Source organism: Agrilus planipennis, unplaced genomic scaffold, assembly GCF_000699045.2.
Source record: "Agrilus planipennis isolate EAB-ADULT unplaced genomic scaffold, Apla_2.0 scaffold30, whole genome shotgun sequence".
Taxonomy (NCBI): Eukaryota; Metazoa; Arthropoda; class Insecta; order Coleoptera; family Buprestidae; genus Agrilus; species Agrilus planipennis.
The window spans coordinates 624,076-641,996 of NW_020438923.1; the positions used below are offsets into that span (position 1 = coordinate 624,076).

The 17,921-nt window shown below is 35.9% G+C and overlaps 2 protein-coding genes across 7 annotated transcripts in view; both read right to left on the bottom strand.

The window, feature by feature from the left end:
* The window catches only part of LOC108732324 (facilitated trehalose transporter Tret1-like), a 15,688-nt gene extending 12,670 nt beyond the window's left edge, over window positions 1-3,018 (bottom strand). The window contains exons 1-3 of one of the 6 annotated variants that reach the window (XM_025973942.1): window positions 2,948-3,005; window positions 1,791-1,948; window positions 1,593-1,683 (exon numbers count right to left, since the gene is read on the bottom strand). In XM_025973942.1, the coding sequence (XP_025829727.1) occupies window positions 1,593-1,613 (21 nt within the window). In that variant the 5' untranslated portion in view covers window positions 1,614-1,683; window positions 1,791-1,948; window positions 2,948-3,005. Of the gene's footprint in view, window positions 1-1,592; window positions 1,684-1,790; window positions 1,949-2,038; window positions 2,266-2,947 lie in introns of those variants that run through there. The other 5 variants (XM_018463054.2, XM_018463056.2, XM_018463055.2 and 2 more) reach the window with 5 other exon arrangements.
* An 847-nt stretch (window positions 3,019-3,865) lies between these two features.
* LOC108732237 (tetratricopeptide repeat protein 28) overlaps window positions 3,866-17,921 on the bottom strand; it is a 39,251-nt gene continuing 25,195 nt past the window's right edge. The window contains exons 3-32 of the mRNA XM_025973905.1: window positions 16,735-16,943; window positions 15,408-15,615; window positions 15,176-15,339; window positions 14,796-14,955; window positions 14,348-14,593; window positions 13,992-14,110; window positions 13,688-13,860; window positions 13,330-13,611; window positions 13,067-13,243; window positions 12,792-13,004; window positions 12,544-12,732; window positions 12,281-12,488; window positions 11,971-12,209; window positions 11,705-11,905; window positions 11,485-11,643; window positions 11,208-11,425; window positions 10,931-11,123; window positions 10,623-10,868; window positions 10,364-10,567; window positions 10,057-10,305; window positions 9,549-9,994; window positions 9,329-9,490; window positions 9,081-9,271; window positions 8,914-9,022; window positions 8,692-8,853; window positions 8,482-8,635; window positions 7,505-7,658; window positions 7,285-7,436; window positions 5,844-7,224; window positions 3,866-4,250 (exon numbers count right to left, since the gene is read on the bottom strand). Of these exons, the coding sequence (XP_025829690.1) occupies window positions 4,028-4,250; window positions 5,844-7,224; window positions 7,285-7,436; window positions 7,505-7,658; window positions 8,482-8,635; window positions 8,692-8,853; window positions 8,914-9,022; window positions 9,081-9,271; window positions 9,329-9,490; window positions 9,549-9,994; window positions 10,057-10,305; window positions 10,364-10,567; window positions 10,623-10,868; window positions 10,931-11,123; window positions 11,208-11,425; window positions 11,485-11,643; window positions 11,705-11,905; window positions 11,971-12,209; window positions 12,281-12,488; window positions 12,544-12,732; window positions 12,792-13,004; window positions 13,067-13,243; window positions 13,330-13,611; window positions 13,688-13,860; window positions 13,992-14,110; window positions 14,348-14,593; window positions 14,796-14,955; window positions 15,176-15,339; window positions 15,408-15,615; window positions 16,735-16,943 (7,191 nt within the window). The 3' untranslated portion in view covers window positions 3,866-4,027. The remainder of the gene's footprint in view (window positions 4,251-5,843; window positions 7,225-7,284; window positions 7,437-7,504; window positions 7,659-8,481; window positions 8,636-8,691; window positions 8,854-8,913; window positions 9,023-9,080; window positions 9,272-9,328; window positions 9,491-9,548; window positions 9,995-10,056; window positions 10,306-10,363; window positions 10,568-10,622; window positions 10,869-10,930; window positions 11,124-11,207; window positions 11,426-11,484; window positions 11,644-11,704; window positions 11,906-11,970; window positions 12,210-12,280; window positions 12,489-12,543; window positions 12,733-12,791; window positions 13,005-13,066; window positions 13,244-13,329; window positions 13,612-13,687; window positions 13,861-13,991; window positions 14,111-14,347; window positions 14,594-14,795; window positions 14,956-15,175; window positions 15,340-15,407; window positions 15,616-16,734; window positions 16,944-17,921) is intronic.

Consider the following 17,921-nt stretch of genomic DNA (forward strand, 5'->3'; position numbering starts at 1 on the left):
TCTATGGAAGTCAATAAAAAATAGGCGAGATAGGTTGGTAGGACACCTTCTCAGGCATGAAGATCTAGTCAGAGACATATTAGAGGCAGAAACAGGAGTTAGGAGGGGTAGAGGTAGACCTAGATTAGATTATTCTTCGCAAATAGTTAGTCTTAGGACTGATGACCTTATGATGATGATGATGATGATGATGATGATGATGATAATAAAAGTAAATGTAACTGGCAACATAATGTCACTGTCGTAGCCATTACGAATAATTAGCTACATTCAGTTCTGCCTAGACAGTTCTGAAAGTTATGCTGGTTTCAAAAACATGCAACTGTACAGATATGTACCTAATGGGAAATGAGTATTCTGAATATTATGTTAATAGATAAGCGAAATAAAATGCTGACAAGATTAGAAATGCAAACGAAGTGCTTCTAAACTTATCAAGAACATGAACTAGTTTAAGTAATCGTAAAGATCAAACGTTGTATTTGATAATGGTTTACTAACTATTAGTTGTAATACTTTGGTCTAATCACCCCCATAAATTGACTGAAATTCAAATCAAGAAAATCAAAATAACTTTTCTAACTAACTAAGTGTCACTGTAAAATCGAGTTTGTTTAATAAACACCCTGTTAGAAATGAAGAGGTATTAGAAAGAATAAGGGAACAGAGGACTATGGAAGTCAATAAGAAATAGACGAGATAGCTTATTAGGATACCTTGAAGGTCTAGTCAGAGACATATTAGAGGCAGAAACGGGAGTTAGGAGGGGTAGAGGTAGACCCAGATAAGATTACTGTTCGCAAATAGTTAAGGATGTGGGTTGTTCTAGTTTTAGGGAAATCCGAAGATTAGCTCAAAATAGGAACGAGTTGAGGTACGTGTCTAACCAGTCTTAGTACTGACGACTTTATGATGATAACATTAATTTATTTCCTTACCATATTGTCGTTATCTCTAACTTCCCTTTGGTAGATACCAATACAGTAATACTACTATATCATCTGCAAATATAAGCATGCTAATTGCTTGCCCCTGCATGTCTATCCTTAATGTTATCATTCCTTTAATAATATTAATTGCGTTTTCGATATATAGATTAAAAAGTGACGATAGCATCCTTATTTAACTTCTTTCTTATTAAGCAATTATATCTCTATGTTACCGATTAAGTTCTATAACTACTAGGTGCCCTTTATCCAAACTATATGTCACTCATCAATCTGATCCCTACGCTTCTAAGTATGTTCAACGACTTTTCTCATTTAACATTGTTGAAAGTTTTTTCTGAGTCTTCGTATCCTATGTGCGCACTCTCCTTTTGCAATGGTTTTTCTATTATTACCAGTAAAGCTAAATTGGCCCAACCTATTCTAAACCGAAGTGGGTCTTCTCCTGATTATAATGATTCTTCGGCTCCTTTTTCCATCCTTCTCTTCGCGATTCTAGTGAGCAGTTTTGATACGTGAGAAATTAAACTAATTATTCTAAACACGCATCCATCCGTATCTCTCATTTCTAGTGTGGTACTATGTTACGTTTATAGTCCTACCCTTTAAAGTGCTTCTAATAATTGAATATATGTAGGTACGTACCAATATATTTTGTAACGCCATCTACTTGTGTATTAGAGACGTTATAAATCAATAGATAAATGCAGGTAACAGACACGCTCACGAATGATCACTAAAAGTATCAAAAGACATTTTTTTCACATGTAAAAGTAAAAGAAAATATCTTTTGAAAACAAACTCAAACGGAGTCTACGCCACTGCCTTCCCTTTTCAACTTACCTGTTTGATAGAGTGTTTCCAAGATATGTCCTTTGGATCAACCGAACTATTTGTTAAAACAAATACAGCATTTTCTTCGACTAAACTTTGTATCTCTTGACTTTGATCTTCACTAGTGTCATTGTTACTCCCGTCTACTTTCACTTCCATGGTCGTTACTGCAAATAAAATTTATTCGGTCATTATCATACACATTGTAAGTGGATTCCAGATCGCAAATGTATTCATACAGACACGGATACACATACACAAAACACTAGCAGGCTAAGATTTACTTTGAACAAAACGGAAAGGGTTTTTTATTGTTCGAGAAATATTGCAAACTGTAATCTCCAATATTGTGATTTAGTTTCCAGCTATAGTTGCGCACTACATAACATAACATTTATCAACTTTTTAATAACTGGTAACTGCAACGTCAAAAACAGTCTGATGCTGTTAACTCATCAAGCAATTTTTGAAGATAAGAATTGTGATGGCACAAATAAAATACTATAAAGATTATTTATTCGCATATACTACTTTAGTTAACATCTTTATGGCATCGCGTAAAAGTAAATATAGTAACTTTTTTTATTTACCTTATTATACGAGGGACGTCAAATATGTGAAATGGGTACCTACGTATTATACCTAATAATAGAGTAATTCATAGTTAGAAGAAATATTGGTAGGGTGACTCATTTTTACATAGAAATTATAGGTTTTTTACTGACCTAGAAACATTTTCGTATTACATTTTTACTCTACCATGAAAAATTGCATTTGATCATATAGTTTCATTGGTATATATTAGTCCTCCCCCCCACTCCTAAGTTCACCGGCCAAAGACCTTTTACATCTTTGTTATTGCTCGAACCCTCTCCCCTCCCTCTCATACACAAACAGAACATCCAACATGATTTTTATGCAAGTTAATTTGTGACAATGTGGACAATTATTCCATAAACGTCTAAGAGAATACCAATAAAATAATGTCTGACCTACGATGAAACGCGTACATCGAGTTCTAGCACAGTATTGTACTTATCCACTAGTTTTTCTTAAGCAAAAATATTTGTTTTAGTATTAACAGTTTTGTATTTAATTTTTATGTGGAGCTACCAGTGGCGTAACTAGGTCCTAATGGGTTCGAACTCTCATAGGGTGTGTCTTACCCATCGCAAATTGGACACAGCACATCATAAGGGAGTCTTTCTGATTTCAGTGAGATTATGAGGTTCTAACTCCAGCGTTTCGCACTTCTTTTTACAGTGCCACATTAAATATATACATACGTATTATGTAATCATTGACACTCACCTTGAGACATCCCAAACTTAAATAGATATATAAAATGACCCTATTTAGATACTTACACAAATTGATAAAAGCAGAACCAAATTAAACAATCAATTCCTTATCTCTGTTAAAGGCTAATTGAAAAATTTTCAAATTTATCGCTTAGGTTACGTCATCTCATATTGAATAAACGATAATTTCCATTAATCTTTCAATTGCGTAACTTTATCTCCTTTGGTATTTTAATTAACCAGATAATTATTAGTAGGTATAGGTATAAACAGGGTGGTTCAACACTGCGGGTTCAAATACGTAGCTCGTAGCACAAAAAGTACGATACGAAAATTGTAGTACTACAAACTGAAATTCTTTTTCTATATACAGGGTGTTTCGTAAGTTTTCCATAAACAAAACTTATTATTTTCTTTAATGTAGTACCCTGCATTATTTTTGTATTTTATTTTTGGAACCCTGTCAACCGTTACTGAAAATATTGACTTCCTACTTATAGGTACCTACATTTTCAGTAGGTAACGTATGTTGGGACTTTAGCAATGTTAAAAAGGGTTGACGTTTTTGCTAAGCATAACAATGCCTCAAAAACAAGAAACTAAAACGCTAATCTTATTGCTAGAAAAAAAAAAAGAATTTACCCACCCTCTTTTGAGAGGATTGGCTGTTGCTAGCAAGTTCAGGTAATAAAACCACTTTGTATTTATTTTTGGGCATTCTTTTCAGTAGATCTAATGTTCATCGTTTCTCCAACTAGAAGTTGATATAAATAAAACAAATACTGGCAGTATAAAATTAATTCTATTAATTAAATAATACAAAAGTTACAACTTCTCGTTCAACAAAGCAATATTCGAGTGTGTTCACCTTTTTTTTTGTTAGATATCATTAATTGGTGAGAAATTGCACAGATTTACACATAGTTTTGATTAAAATTGTCAGTCCTAGCTTTGTTTCGTTCTTCTTTGGAGGTTGCTGTTGTGCACTATCGCTCGAAGAGTTGGTTTGTTATCACTTGTGTTGCTGGTAAAATTTCTAAATTGCGTTGTGTTATAACTCGAACACGAGTCTGCAATGCTTCGACCATCCCCTTCGTCTCGAGGTGACATCTCCGAATACGGCGATAGTCGTTTTGGTTCAGTCTCATCTTTTTGCGAGGTCTCTACCCTAAAAGTAATTGTTTCTAGAAAAGCCATGTTATCACTTCAGAAGTGTATTTGGATTGTGCGTCTTTAGGTTCGACGAATTTAAAACTTGCACTACAATAGTTTCGCTACACTGTAGCTTTATCAGGTGGTGTTTGGATTATGGTGATAATTGTTTAAATATTACCATTTATGGGAGGGGTGCCTAAGCAAATGTACAAGTCTAAATTTAACAGGGAAATTGGTCATTTGAAACCTGATGAAGCTACAGTGTAGCAAAACATTTGCAGTGAAAGTTTGTTCCTTGACATTTGTGTTTATTAATTTATAATATTATAAATTGTAGTTTCAAATCAAAATTNTTATTCGTGTTTTCGGTGATGTATTTAAAAATTCTGTTCTGCATTGATTTTAACTTTTCTAACAAAAATTTTGGAAATTTCTATCAGGTATAGAATTACATCTTTCTCTTGCCTTACTTAACTAATGGATTCGCTGGTTCTATTAGTAATGTACATATATTATGTCTACAATGTTCTATCTTGGTATTTTTGCATACCAGGACAGATTTACGAATTATTCCGCAAGTCGCTATTGATTAAGCACTGTCTGCGATCAAATGCTTCTAGTAACCGACTTACTATGGGGCATTTGACTCGAAATATTGACCAGAAGTCCGATTTATTGATGATACTGTAATGGTAATTTCTGCTACCTGCGGGAGTTCAGTGAACACCGAACTAAGGATCGTTAATACTTTTATGGTCCTATGCCCTTTTGTAATTTTAATACAACTCGTATACACGAATGATCTTCGAGTTTTTCAAGCAGTTTTACCTACAGACGTTTTTACACGAAATTATGAAAGAAATCTATTTTTAACATATTTCCTAATTAATAACACAAATTGAAAAATCCAACTGAAGAAAATATTGGGGGGGGGGGAGCACCCCCCGACATGCCCCCTTTGACCAGGGGCTTGTTAACCCCAATATTGCTTTGATTAAAAGGAATTTAATACAAAATAGGGGAAGAAGATTAAATAGATATAAAATAATAAATAATTTATTATTCTTTGGTATAATTGACCAATTTTTTCATATCATTTAGTGTAACGTTTCGTCTGTTATTAAGTTTTATTATGCTAATTAAATAGTTACTTAATACAATTAGAGCTATTGTTATAAATTTGTATATTAGTTATTAATATACTTTTCTAGCAATTTCGTTATTTAGCTATTTGATTGTACGTAATAATTTTCCATCAGTTCCTCATCTATGATTTGTAAAAAATAATTAGATAGGTACTATGTATTCATTCCTTACCCTATTGCTTTATNATTACTAGAGGGCGCTAGTGGGTTCAGCAATATACGACTCTTCTGCTGCAGTTGGTTGACGTTGGTGGTATTCAACCAAAAGACATTTTCCAGCAGAGAATTAATATTTATTTCGTATTAAAAGATAGCAAAGAAGTATTTTCCGAATAATAGCACCATATTATTGCTACGGTGGAGATTTAGCAAATTTTCTTGAACTAGTTTCGAAGATAAGTTGAAATAACACATCTGCCGAAAGATTAAAGTAATTTGTTTTGACTTTATATTTAACTTACCCATGTCCCTTTTTATTCTTCACCTCCCTTTCCAAAATATCTGCAGTTGTAAGTTCAGAATTCTTGATTTGTTGCAATGAGCTTGCATTTTCAGATAACCACGGTTTGCTCAGTTTGAGTGTTTTACACTTACACATAAATTCTATTTTACACCTTTGGCATACCGATCCTTTGGTTCCGTCCGTTCTTAGTTCCGTCTCTTCCAGGATAGTTAATGTAATCTTTTCCAGCTCCTTTCCATCCACTGGAGGATTGCTGGACGTTGAGGTCTGATTAAGAAGAAGTTTAGAAAGCGGTGGTGCCAAACCAAGACCTAGACTTCTTTCGTGATAAACTTCTGATATTGTTGGAGTTAGCTCTCTATTAATATGTCTTAGTTGGGTGGCTAAAATAGCATCGTGAATTGTCGTAGCACTAGGCTTGGATTCTTTTGGTAATTCACTAGGGGTTGGCTCGACCTCTTGTCTAGTCTTAGGAGGTGAACTTTCAGGAACCATATCGTTGGGAGAGAAATACAAAAGTCTTTCGTTAGTCGTGATATTTTCTTCAGTTGGTAACGTAACCGGTTTGCGCACTGAACTTTGGACTAAATTGGTATTTTGTGAGGGGTTTATCTCAGTTCTTACACTAAGTCTGTCCAAAGTGGACATAGGATTTTTCATCTTCTTTATTTTGTTCTTTAGAATACAGGTATTGAAAAATTTAATTTCCAACTTCTCCAATTCACTATCGGAGCTATTCTCAAAAGAAGCGTTGGCAAGATTATTATATAACATGTTTTCGCCCACTGGTTGAGTCCTTGGCGGTGGTAGGGGTGGTATGGTACTTTGAGTTTGTCTTCTAAGAACAGTTGCATGTCCATTATCCCAGTCGTTAACTGAACTGGCTGAACTTGAGGAATCAGGGCGTAACGAATCATTCTTAGGATCATTTTGAGGATAGAGAGTCCTAATCCTTGTTTGATGTGCTAATGATAATGCAATGTTTTGGTTGTCAGGTTGCAGTACAACCGGAGGACTGGGTGTGAACGCTGCATCTGATTCGCCTCCACCAGGTCTTGCCAAAGTATTGGATTTCCTTGTTTTATCATTGGCAGATGAACCGAGGGTTACGGCTTTTGTGTCTGACGGATTTGCAGTACGACCATCTGGTTCACCTCTACTTCGTACATAACTGGTAAATGCTCCTCCTAAGCGTTTACTTGGCAACACAGTCCTCGAGAAAGGTGGAAGTACCCTTGGCAAAGTTTGCTTTTGAGGTTGCTTAGGTTGGCACATGCTTATTTCGTTGTCAGAATGCGAATAGTCGTTATCTGCGGATGCAAGAGATTCAAGACTACTTGATGAGTCAATGCTAAGGCTCTTTGGCGCTTCTTGGGTATCTAAGAAGTACAACATAAGTAAAAAATTTGAAATGCTAAACAAGTTGAATGCATATTTACCAAACAAAGCCAGTAAAGCCTGTAATGTAAATTGAAGATTTCTTCTGTTTGCTTGTTTCCCTGTCCTGAGAGTTACTTTATCTTGACCTACATCACATAGGTCAAACCCTAAAGATGCTAAGAGTTCGTGACAACCTGGGACTCTCCATAATCTGAAATTCGATACGAATTTTGTACGATCTTATTAATATGGGTATAATACGAAAATTGTAATAAGTACCTCACACTGAGAGAAACTTCTACGCAGTCGCTGTTTTCTGAGGATTTTGAAGAGAACTGAGTCATTACTGATTGTATCACAGCGATTATGTCGTCAGCAACTTCTGCATTGGAAATGAGTTTTGACAAAGCATGTAGAGACGTACTAGATAAACCTGTTGGGTGAAAGCATAAACTTAACTAACACATCTTTTTTAGCCTTTGTCGCAACAAATACGGCAAATTATTCATGAATTTACATAAAAGAAATAATTTTTTAAACCTTTTCAAATCTAATTTTTGATTTCTGCATATAGTCTGTTTAATAAACATGGACCTGAGGTTTCAGGGATAAGTTAAGATGATGTACAACTGTTGGTACTGGTCGCGTTATGGAAGGCAGACCCGTTGAACCGACAGTAACTATTGAGAGAGTGTATAACTAGAGGGTTTTTATGGGGTGCTGATAATGAAGACCGATCAACATCAAATTTTTGGCGAAACTTGAAAGAAACTCTTAATCCACTAATAACATGCTAAGGACTGTTTACGGAGATAACGCACTAATGAAAGTGGGTTATGCGTTTCAGCGAAGGCCGTGAAGACTGCAGAGATGATGCAAGGCCAGGACGACCTTCGACCTACCTTAATGAAAACATTAAACAGAAACAGTATCTCTCCGATCACCAATTCAAAAAAATAATATGAAAGCTGCACTAGGGGATGTGGATACCAAAAAACAACAAGGCAACCGAAGAGTCTGAGTTCTAAAGATTTTCAGGAATGTTTTGAATAATGTAAATGGTGATGAGACAACAAATAAAGGGTATTTTAATGAAGATAAGTTTATGTATCCTAAATTTTGTTAAATAAAATTCTTACGACCACATTGCCCATATTTATTGGAGAACCATGTTATGACTTAATAAAGAAGGCTCGATTAATCAAATAGCAAAGGAATGTTGGTCTGGATTGAGTTAGTTAAATTATAGTACATACCTAATAAAGCTTGAAGACTAGCAGAACATTGAGTCAGTCTTTCATCAGGATCGGATTGAGGGAAGAAAACACTGCTGGGAATACCATTGGAGGCGGGTTCGAACCTAAATCCAACCGACATTAAAAGTTCCTTCCAACCTGTTACTGATCCGACCTGAAATATTCATGGTTAGATTATGAAATTAATCCTTGTTTTCATCCAATAATTACCTTATTTTCAATCGATTTTTGAGTAGTATACATGGCATTCTTTTGTCCTCTGTGAATTCGTTGCAAGCTCTTTTCTACCAGATGAAGAGTAACTCTCAATGCATCTCGGCATTTATCAGGAACTCTCAAAAGTTCACACAGCGCTTGTCCCATTAAAGCAACCTAAGCATTTACAGAGTTTGCATTAAAACAAAATTGTGTTACTCTTTTAATTAATTTTACCTTATTTGACAGTCTTACGTTGCTACCAATTAGAACGAATCCAGCCCAGTTAGCTGGATGTGCAAAATGCTTAGTGTGTTGGACGGTTTGCATGGCTTCAGCAAGTGCTCTATAGAAGCAGTTATTAGTCAATCAAGATATATTCAGATAATATAGAAATCTTATACCTGGCTGCTCTAGTTCCTTGTAAAAGTGCGGAATAAAAGGCCCTTAACAAAATTTTTGTGGCAGTGTCAGGTACAGGCCAAAGAGATATTAAAACAGCTTGAGCGCCGGCCATAATAAGGGCTTTTACCAATGTTGTCATTCCATCAGATGTTGCCCAACCTTGATGGTCCCTAGTATGAGATGAACTCAGCTGAAATAGGAAAAGTTACACTATATTCAAAAAATAACCAGATGATTTCAAACATACCACGACTAGTTTTGCTGATAGCTGTAAGGAACGGATATCAGATGCTGTTAATAAGAATTCGGAAAGCGATGGAATCTCAGCTGTTGTTGATACGTCGTTGCCGTCATCGTCATCTCCGTTATCCGACATGTATAGTCTCTTTGATGGACTTTGTTCTAACATCTAGCGAAAAAGATATTAATGTAATTACTTAATTATATTAATGAATAATGACGCGTACCTCGCTAGGGCTCAGAACAATGGCTGACATGTTCCAGGATACGTGAGTGGCAAAATGTATACATTCAGCATCTTGTATTTGACTTATTATATGTTCTTTGGTTGCCTGACTTCCAACAACTGCCTGCGTTTGCAAAAGTTCTGCCACAATGTTAGCTTCTTGTTCCGCTTGGGGTATGTCCTTCCAACCCCATCGTTCTGCGGTACTGTGAAGCACTTTAGGATTCCCAACCACGAGACTTCTGACCGCTTGATCCAGATCATCTTTCTTTTGCCTGATTGTCTTTAGACATGCCAAGTTTGGTACCACGAGCAGAGAAAAGCGTTCGCATAAATATTCGGAATTCTCATTTGCAGAGCGTAAAACGGAAAAAGGCACAAGATATAAATCTTTCTCCAACACAATAATTAATTCACGACGGAACGTATTGTCTTTAGGTGAGGAACCTTTAAAAATGTGAATAGTGCAATGTTTTCCTGCAAACAATGAAGCCTGTTATTTGTCTTACATGTTTTTGATGGTAGATAGTCTTCAAAAGGTTGTATCAGAAGTTGATATAAAGCATTTAAGCAACTGGGACCTTTCCACGACAAAGGTTTTTTTGAAACTCTGGTCGACCCCTGGGCACTGGCGCTTGACCTGGTAGATCCCTGAAGAGACGCAACGGATCCCCCTACACTACCCAAGGAGAATAGGGAACTCAAAGAGTAGTTACTTGAATTAAGTAAGTGTTGTCTGTTAACCATTCTTAGGAATCCTTGAAAAGCAGAACAAATGAATGATTTTATTTTGCTAACTTATAGATGCTTACTTACCTGTACGTTCAGACATGGTGTCTTCAAAATATTGATCTTCATTTATGGTAGAACATGGAGACAATTCAATTCCTAAACTGTCTCTCACTGAGGTTACAAGTCTTTCTAGTAACCCACTTCCGGACGATATTACGTCGTCAATATCTGACGTTTTTGAATCTACGGCATTATCGGTGAGAGATGCAGAATGAAACTTTACAACACCTGCAATCATAGAATAAGAATAAGGTTAAATTAATTAAATAAATATTATTAATACCTTTTGTTGGAACTATTAACCATGCGTATAAGAAACCAGCTGCAATACTAAAGTATAATACTGTAGAACGTTGCCTATTCACCACCTCTTTTATACGGTCTAAGGAATTAACAGGTTGCTCCTCACCCCGGGTAATTTTGCCTTTATTTTTTATATGACATGAATGTTTCTCGCGGATTGTCTCTAAAAATGGCCCATTACGACCCTTTTCTGCAATTACTAGGGCTTCATCTTGCTTATTTAGACCTAAAAGGTAATATTATTTAAAAAATCAAGTGTATAGTGAACCTTCAATATCTCAAACTTACCAACCAATATTCTTTGTAATATCTGATACGTTGATACCTGTAATTCAGATAATGATAATTTGTAGTCGGGACAAGTTTTCGTTTCTCTGCTCAAATTTTCTAGCAAGTGGGTGGCGGCTTCCAGTTGCTTTCGTGATTCTTCTAGTTCACCGTTTGCCCAAAAAGCGAGGCCCAGTCGATTTCTTATTTTTGCCTTCAATTAAAAGAATTATTTTATTCACTCTAATACAACCAACATTCATCAATATTTAGAATTTTAAAAGTTGAAAAATAGTACCTCCTCATCCCTTCTTCCTAATGACTCAGCAATGCAAAGACCCTGAGAAAGGTAAGCGATGGCCTGAGCTCGGTTTCCTAGAAGCTGATGTACTCGCCCAAGAGAACTGTATGCAAATGTTTTTGACAGCTGATCGTTTGTACTGGCTGCTGCTGATAAATGTTGCTCCTGATACCTAACCGCTTGCTCTAAGTTTCCAAGTGCTTCATGCACAGAACCTTAACAAGGATAGCAACATGAGAGTGAATGAATTGCTGATTGACAAAAATGCACATACCAAGGTTTCCAAAAGCTCTTCCTTGGAACTGTGGCAATCCTAATTGCTCACCAATTTCCAAATCAGTTTGATGGTATCTCAAAGCCGTGGTGTAATCTCCCATCTGTTGATAGACTAATCCCAGTCCACTAATAGCGTCTGCTTCCATTACTTTATCATCTGATACATAACAAACAATTAAAGGAGTCTAAACAAAAATTGGATAATGATTATAACATACTTAAATCTCGGGCAATACTTTTTTGATGTTCCAGACAAGAAATGGCTTGTTCCAAATTACCAAGAGTGGCATGGAGCTGTCCCAATTCTCCATACGCTGCGGCTTTCGCTTCAGAATTGCCCAATTCATGAGCCACTACTAAACGCTTCTCAAAACACACCAGTGCTTGTTGGAGATTACCAAGAAGTTTGTAGCTTTGACCTGTATGTCAAATTATATAGGTATTATTAGTAGGTCAGAAGTTTGGTAAATATATTAAGATTTACCCAATCCTCTATATGCACGTTCTTGGTCACGTACACTTTTTAATTTCAAAGCAATAGACAAATATTGTTCATGACATTTAGCTGCATCTTCTGGGTCGCTTAAGGCGTCATAGCAATCTCCTAAGTTTCCAAATGCTCGACCTCTGTCAAGTTGAGATGTTGGAGTGCTCAGTCTTTCCAGTGTTGCTAACTGTTGTTCAAAATAACCTATTGCGTCTTCATAGTGTGACATGTTCAACCTACCCATCGAAAAAAAAAAACAATGTAGTGGTACTTTTCTCATATTAATTTGAATTTTTGTGTTATTTACCTAGTTATTCCGAGATTTCCATATGCTTGGGCTTCAACTCCGCAGTCTTGTAGTTCTTGTGCCCTTTCTAGCTGTTCTTGATAACATTTTACTGCATGAGTATAGTTTCCTAAAGCCATGTGCACAGCTCCAAGATGGCCATGAGCTCTACACTCACCAGATAAGTCTGACATCTCTTGTCGCAAAGTTAATTCTTGTGTGTGATAACCTTTAAAGGAAAAAAGGTGCCTTAAAAATATAAGTGAGTTTCATTTTTAACTTACCAAGGGCTTTATCAAATCTTCTAAGCAGCCTGTGAGCGATTCCCAAAGCACCACACGCAGCTGCCTCCATGGGTCTATCTCGACCACTTCTAGCTAATGCTAACTGTCTATGATACATTTTTATTGACTCTTCTACTTCTCCCATTTTAATTAAAACATCTCCTATATTTCCAAGAGCTCTAAATTTACCTGAAAATTAGTTCATTAAGATTATTCCGCAAGTTCCTAAATGTCAACGTTTATTATACCGGCATTGTTGTTGGTCATGTGAGCAATCGCCAAAAAGTATTTCTGGCATTCCAATGACGTGTCGAGTTGGCCAAGAGCGAGATGGGCAAGTCCTAGATTGCAATATGCCCTTCCCATATTCATCTTATCCTGCAGGTCCTTTGCAAGTGCTAAATCTTGGTCATAATAACGAACAGCTTCACGGAAGTTGCCAATACAGTAATGAGCATACCCTATTTTTTATAGTACAAAAAATTAATAACGTTGTAGTAAAAACAGAGGCTTAATAATTTACCTAAAAAGTGACAAGCTTTAGCTTCACCTTCCACATCCGCAAGTTCCTGAGAAAGCATCAGGTATTGTTCATAGTATGGAATGGCTTCAGCAAATTCTGATTTTGAGCTCAGACAATTAGCAAGGTTTAAAAGGGCACAAGCTTCTCCTGCAGTATCCTTTAGTTCTCTAGCGATTCCTGTAAAAAGACGGTAGTTTTAAAATTCGTTTTCTTTAAAATATATTTTATTAAACATTATTATTGTAATGAATTACTCCCTTTACCTAAGTGAGCTCTGTAATGCATAAGCGCCATATCATGGGCTCCCAATGCTTGGTATGCCACAGCTAAATTTCCATGAGTACTGGCCTCAGCACTCCTGTCATGAACTTCTTTACTAATGGTCAGTTCTTGTTTGTGATATTTGATGGCTGATTCATAAAAACCAGCTGCAGAATAAGCATTACCAATATTTCCATAAGCCCTACCCATTCCTGCCCGGTCTTGAAGACTTCTTGCAATTGCTAAATGGGCTTGATGAAGTTTTAGAGCAGCATCGTGTTCACCTGCAAAAATAATGGAGAAGATTATTGATAGATTGGAATTTTATTTGGTTTAAGTTTAAAGAAAAGACAGACTTACCAAGCAGTTGATAAACGATTCCTAAATTTGAACATGCTCTTCCTTCCGCAACTTTATCTCTTGTAGCCAGGGCCATATCAAGTTGCCTTTCATGCCAATGTTTAGCTTGAGCATAATCTCCAGCACAACGAGCAGCATGGCCTAGGCCAGCATACGCTCTCGCTTCTACAGATCTGAAAATTTGCGAATATTTTTTTTGAATGCCTTTTAAGTTGCAAAAGATTTTATGTTACAGGCTTTTCAATATTTTATATATCTTCTTGTTTAAGAGCAATTAATAATAATTTTTTATGATGCAACTTACTTATCTCCTATAGCTTGTGCTAATCTTAATACTTTTTCATGGTATACGATTGCTTGTGAAAAATTCCTTCTGTAGTGATGACTCGATCCTAAATTACTGTAGGCCCGCGCCTCTTCAACCTAAAGAAATTAGAGAATTGTTCAGGAACTCTCAGAAAAATTGAATTCATGACAATCAGTAGGATGGTCGCAGGCAACTTTATAGTTTGTTTAGGAAATAAAAAGATACTGAGAAAACGTTTAACGTATCCACCCATGGATTCCAGGATTACCTGTGTTCTTTTTATAGTCCAATTACCTACGACCATCTCAAAACAATCCTTACTTCAATCGGCCAATTTACAATTTATAACTCACTTGATTTCCTAAACGCCTTGCAATCTTTAAATGTTGAGTATGACAATCAACTGCTGAATCGAAATCGCCCATGGCAAGGTAAACTGCTCCAACGTTTCCAATTTCTCTTGCTTCTTGTAATTTATCTCCCATTTGTTTAACTAGCTGTACACATTGTTTATGAGACGCTAAAGCATTTGGATAATCCCCTATTGCTGTATATACATGCCCTAATGACGTCAGCGCTGCTGCAGCTGCTTGTGTATCCTGTTAATTTAAAAGTAGTAATTCATAATTGTAATGTCAAAATCCCAAATCAACTTCAAAGCTATTGGGTACTTCTGTGATCATTTAATGAATGTTATAGCATTTTAATAGCAGACAGTTTCGTAATGGTACCAAATAGCGTTAGAGGAAATTGTTAACTGATTTTTTGATTTTAAAAAATACGAATTATTGAAGAACTTACCTTACATTTCATGGCAAGAACTAGTTGATACCTATGAGCCGTTAGGGCTTCTTTGTAAGATCCCTGACTAAAATATGCGCTTCCTAAATTTCCATGGGCTCTGCATTCTCCAGCCGTGTCTCCTAAACTTTTGGCAATGGCTAGATCTTGTTGCATATATCTATTGTTGAAAAGACAAATAAGATGTATTATTTCTAATGGATTTTATTATTGATTTTAATTTTATTAAAATATGTTATAAATTTGTATATTAGTTATTAATATACTTTTCTAGCAATTTCGTTATTTAGCTATTTGATTGTACGTAATAATTTTCCATCAGTTCCTCATCTATGATTTGTAAAAAATAATTAGATAGGTACTATGTATTCATTCCTTACCCTATTGCTTTATCAAGCTGGTTTAGTGCCCAATGAGCAGAACTTAAAGCACTAAACACCGATCCTCGAAGCTTTAATGAACAAGAACCGATTCTTAAAGCTGATTCGAGAACAGTAACTGCAGAATGATACAAGCCAGCAGCTAACAGTTCTTGACCGACAACCTGCAAAAAATTTTTGATAACCAACTGATCACCGGCAAAGGCTAAGAGCAACGGCAACAACGACTTACTGATATTAGTACGAATGGACTTTGGTCAAGTTTCATTAATTCTAACTGTTGAAAAATAGGCTCTAGGTTATGCCTGAGGGGGGACTTAATAGAGGCTTCCAATAGAGCCGATAGCAATTGTTGAGAGGATGGATCTTGAGCCAGTCCGGCACTGAATGCTGCCAAAGCTTCGCCATGACTTCCCATACACTGAAGAGCAACTCCTTGTCTAAAATAGAAACATGTAATATGTACAATGCACAAGGCAATTACTTTTCTTATAAGAACTAAGGGTTTCTTGCAGCAGTTGAATAAAGCAAAACCTGGTCACATATCATCAGATACTTGCGGCAAGGAATACATTACCTAAAATGATCTTAGATAACTGACTTTAGAGTTACAGATTAAGAGTTTTCTAGTTTTGATGTATATTATAAACGATTTTGAGTCTGAGATAAAAGAAAGTAGTAAAAAAAGAATTACGGATTGAAATGTAGGTACACCTTCTTCCTTTATAGCCATATCAAGCTTATGGCTTTACCATGGCGTAGGTACGTGTAAATACATTTTTAGTTAAGATTGAATGAAACACTTTTGTTTCATATTTTAATAAGCACAGATCGGTTGTTTCATTTATAAATTGGAAGATGATCATGCGCGAAAAGTTAAAAGCAGTAATTTTATATTATTGTATTATGCCATTTTCAAGGACTCTCAAATACAGGAAATATCAAACATTTTAGAAAATACTCCAAATGGCGCAGTAAACGCCATCTGTAGCACGATGCTACATTTTAGGATTACGTATGCTCCAACAAGGTCCACTTGTGTGGATATCTACTTGCTGAAAACGAACCCCGGCATAGCCAACCTCAACGTGATAGACACGTTAGCTTAATCGAATCAAATAATTCGAAGTGGTCTGTATTCTGTCGAAACTGCCAGACGCGGATCGCGATTTCGATCCTTTTGGATGTCATCAGCGCGTCGCAGGCAGCTCCGATAGAGCACAGACCAACTTTTACCTGCTGTCTTAACAGTGCGTTTTAGAAAATACTACAAATGGCGCAGTAAACGCCATCTGTAGCACGATGCTACATTTTAAGATTACGACCAGCGACGCGCTGATGAGATCCAAAAAGATCGAAATCGCGATCCGCGTCTGGCAGTTTCGACAGAATACAGACCACTTCGAATTATTTTATTTAATATCAAACATGTTGCTTTAAAGCTTTATGTTACCTTATTAAAATTTATTATTGAACAGAATGAAGTTACAGTAACATTCACATTTACCAGAATATTCTAAAATTTTTATAGTACCTACAACATATGTAGAAGTACCTACCTGTAATAGGCCTTTGGCCAGGTAGGACAAAGTTCCTTTGCTGTAATGGCGTCTTGTAGGGCCTGAGCAAAGAGCCCTTGCTTTAATTTTGCTGCTGACCTGTTCGAGTAGAGGATGTGATTTGTGGGATCCAACTGTAGAGCGTCAGTATAAAGGGCAACAGCTGTAGCAAAGTCCCCATTCTGACAAGCTGCGTTTGATTGACGAACCTTGAAAAAATATCATATGATGACTTTCCAACGTTAATTTCATCTATTGTGCACTCGGTGTAGTATGTTTTACTATCAGAAGGTCGTTTTACATCCAACAACATTTTGTGTCCTAAAAAAGCAGAAAATTTGGAGGATCGCATGGGGTATTGGAAATTCTTTTAGGTATGTTAAGCGATTTTTGGTATTTTTGAAGTTTGAAAACGCTTGAATCCGAATATGCCCTCAAACTTGTTCCAATTCATCAGGATTGTATATGCCAACTTCGAAGTTCAAACAGAAGTTGATATTTTCGAGTATATTATCACGTGGAGTAAAAAGACAAAGTAACCAAGAGTATAATCATTTGTGAGGTATCTTCTATTACCGAATTTGAAAGTACAATTCAACAAGATTTTGAAATGTCTTAACATTATTAAAACTCGACTGATACTAATTTGGCTTATTTGACTTTGAAATTGTTTAGAATTCCAATGGACTACCGCCATTTGGAGTCAGATTGCATTTGGTTATCAAAAAATAGTACGTTAATACACGCTATTGTTCTTACTATTCTAAATGTAAAATGACAATGAAAATGTGATTGTAGCTATTGACCTGCTTTTAAAGTGATTTCTGGGTTGGGTCAGATTTGTTCTAAGTCGATTCGACTATGATAATAATCTACACTGTATTCTTTTAGACATTCTAAATACCATATCTTCCCCTGATATTTAACAATTTTTATGCATTTAGTGTAACGTTTCGTCTGTTATTAAGTTTTATTATGCTAATTAAATAGTTACTTAATACAATTAGAGCTATATTGACGGTGGTGCGAAATTTGTACAAAGCCCATTTTATTGAAATTTTGGAACTGAATCAAAGTATAGTTATAGATATAAAAATTTCTTTTTAACCAAAGCAAAAGTGTTGTTAAAATTATTTCATTTAAATAAAATTAAAGCTTCAAAGTCAAAAGGATTAATTGTGCTTCAG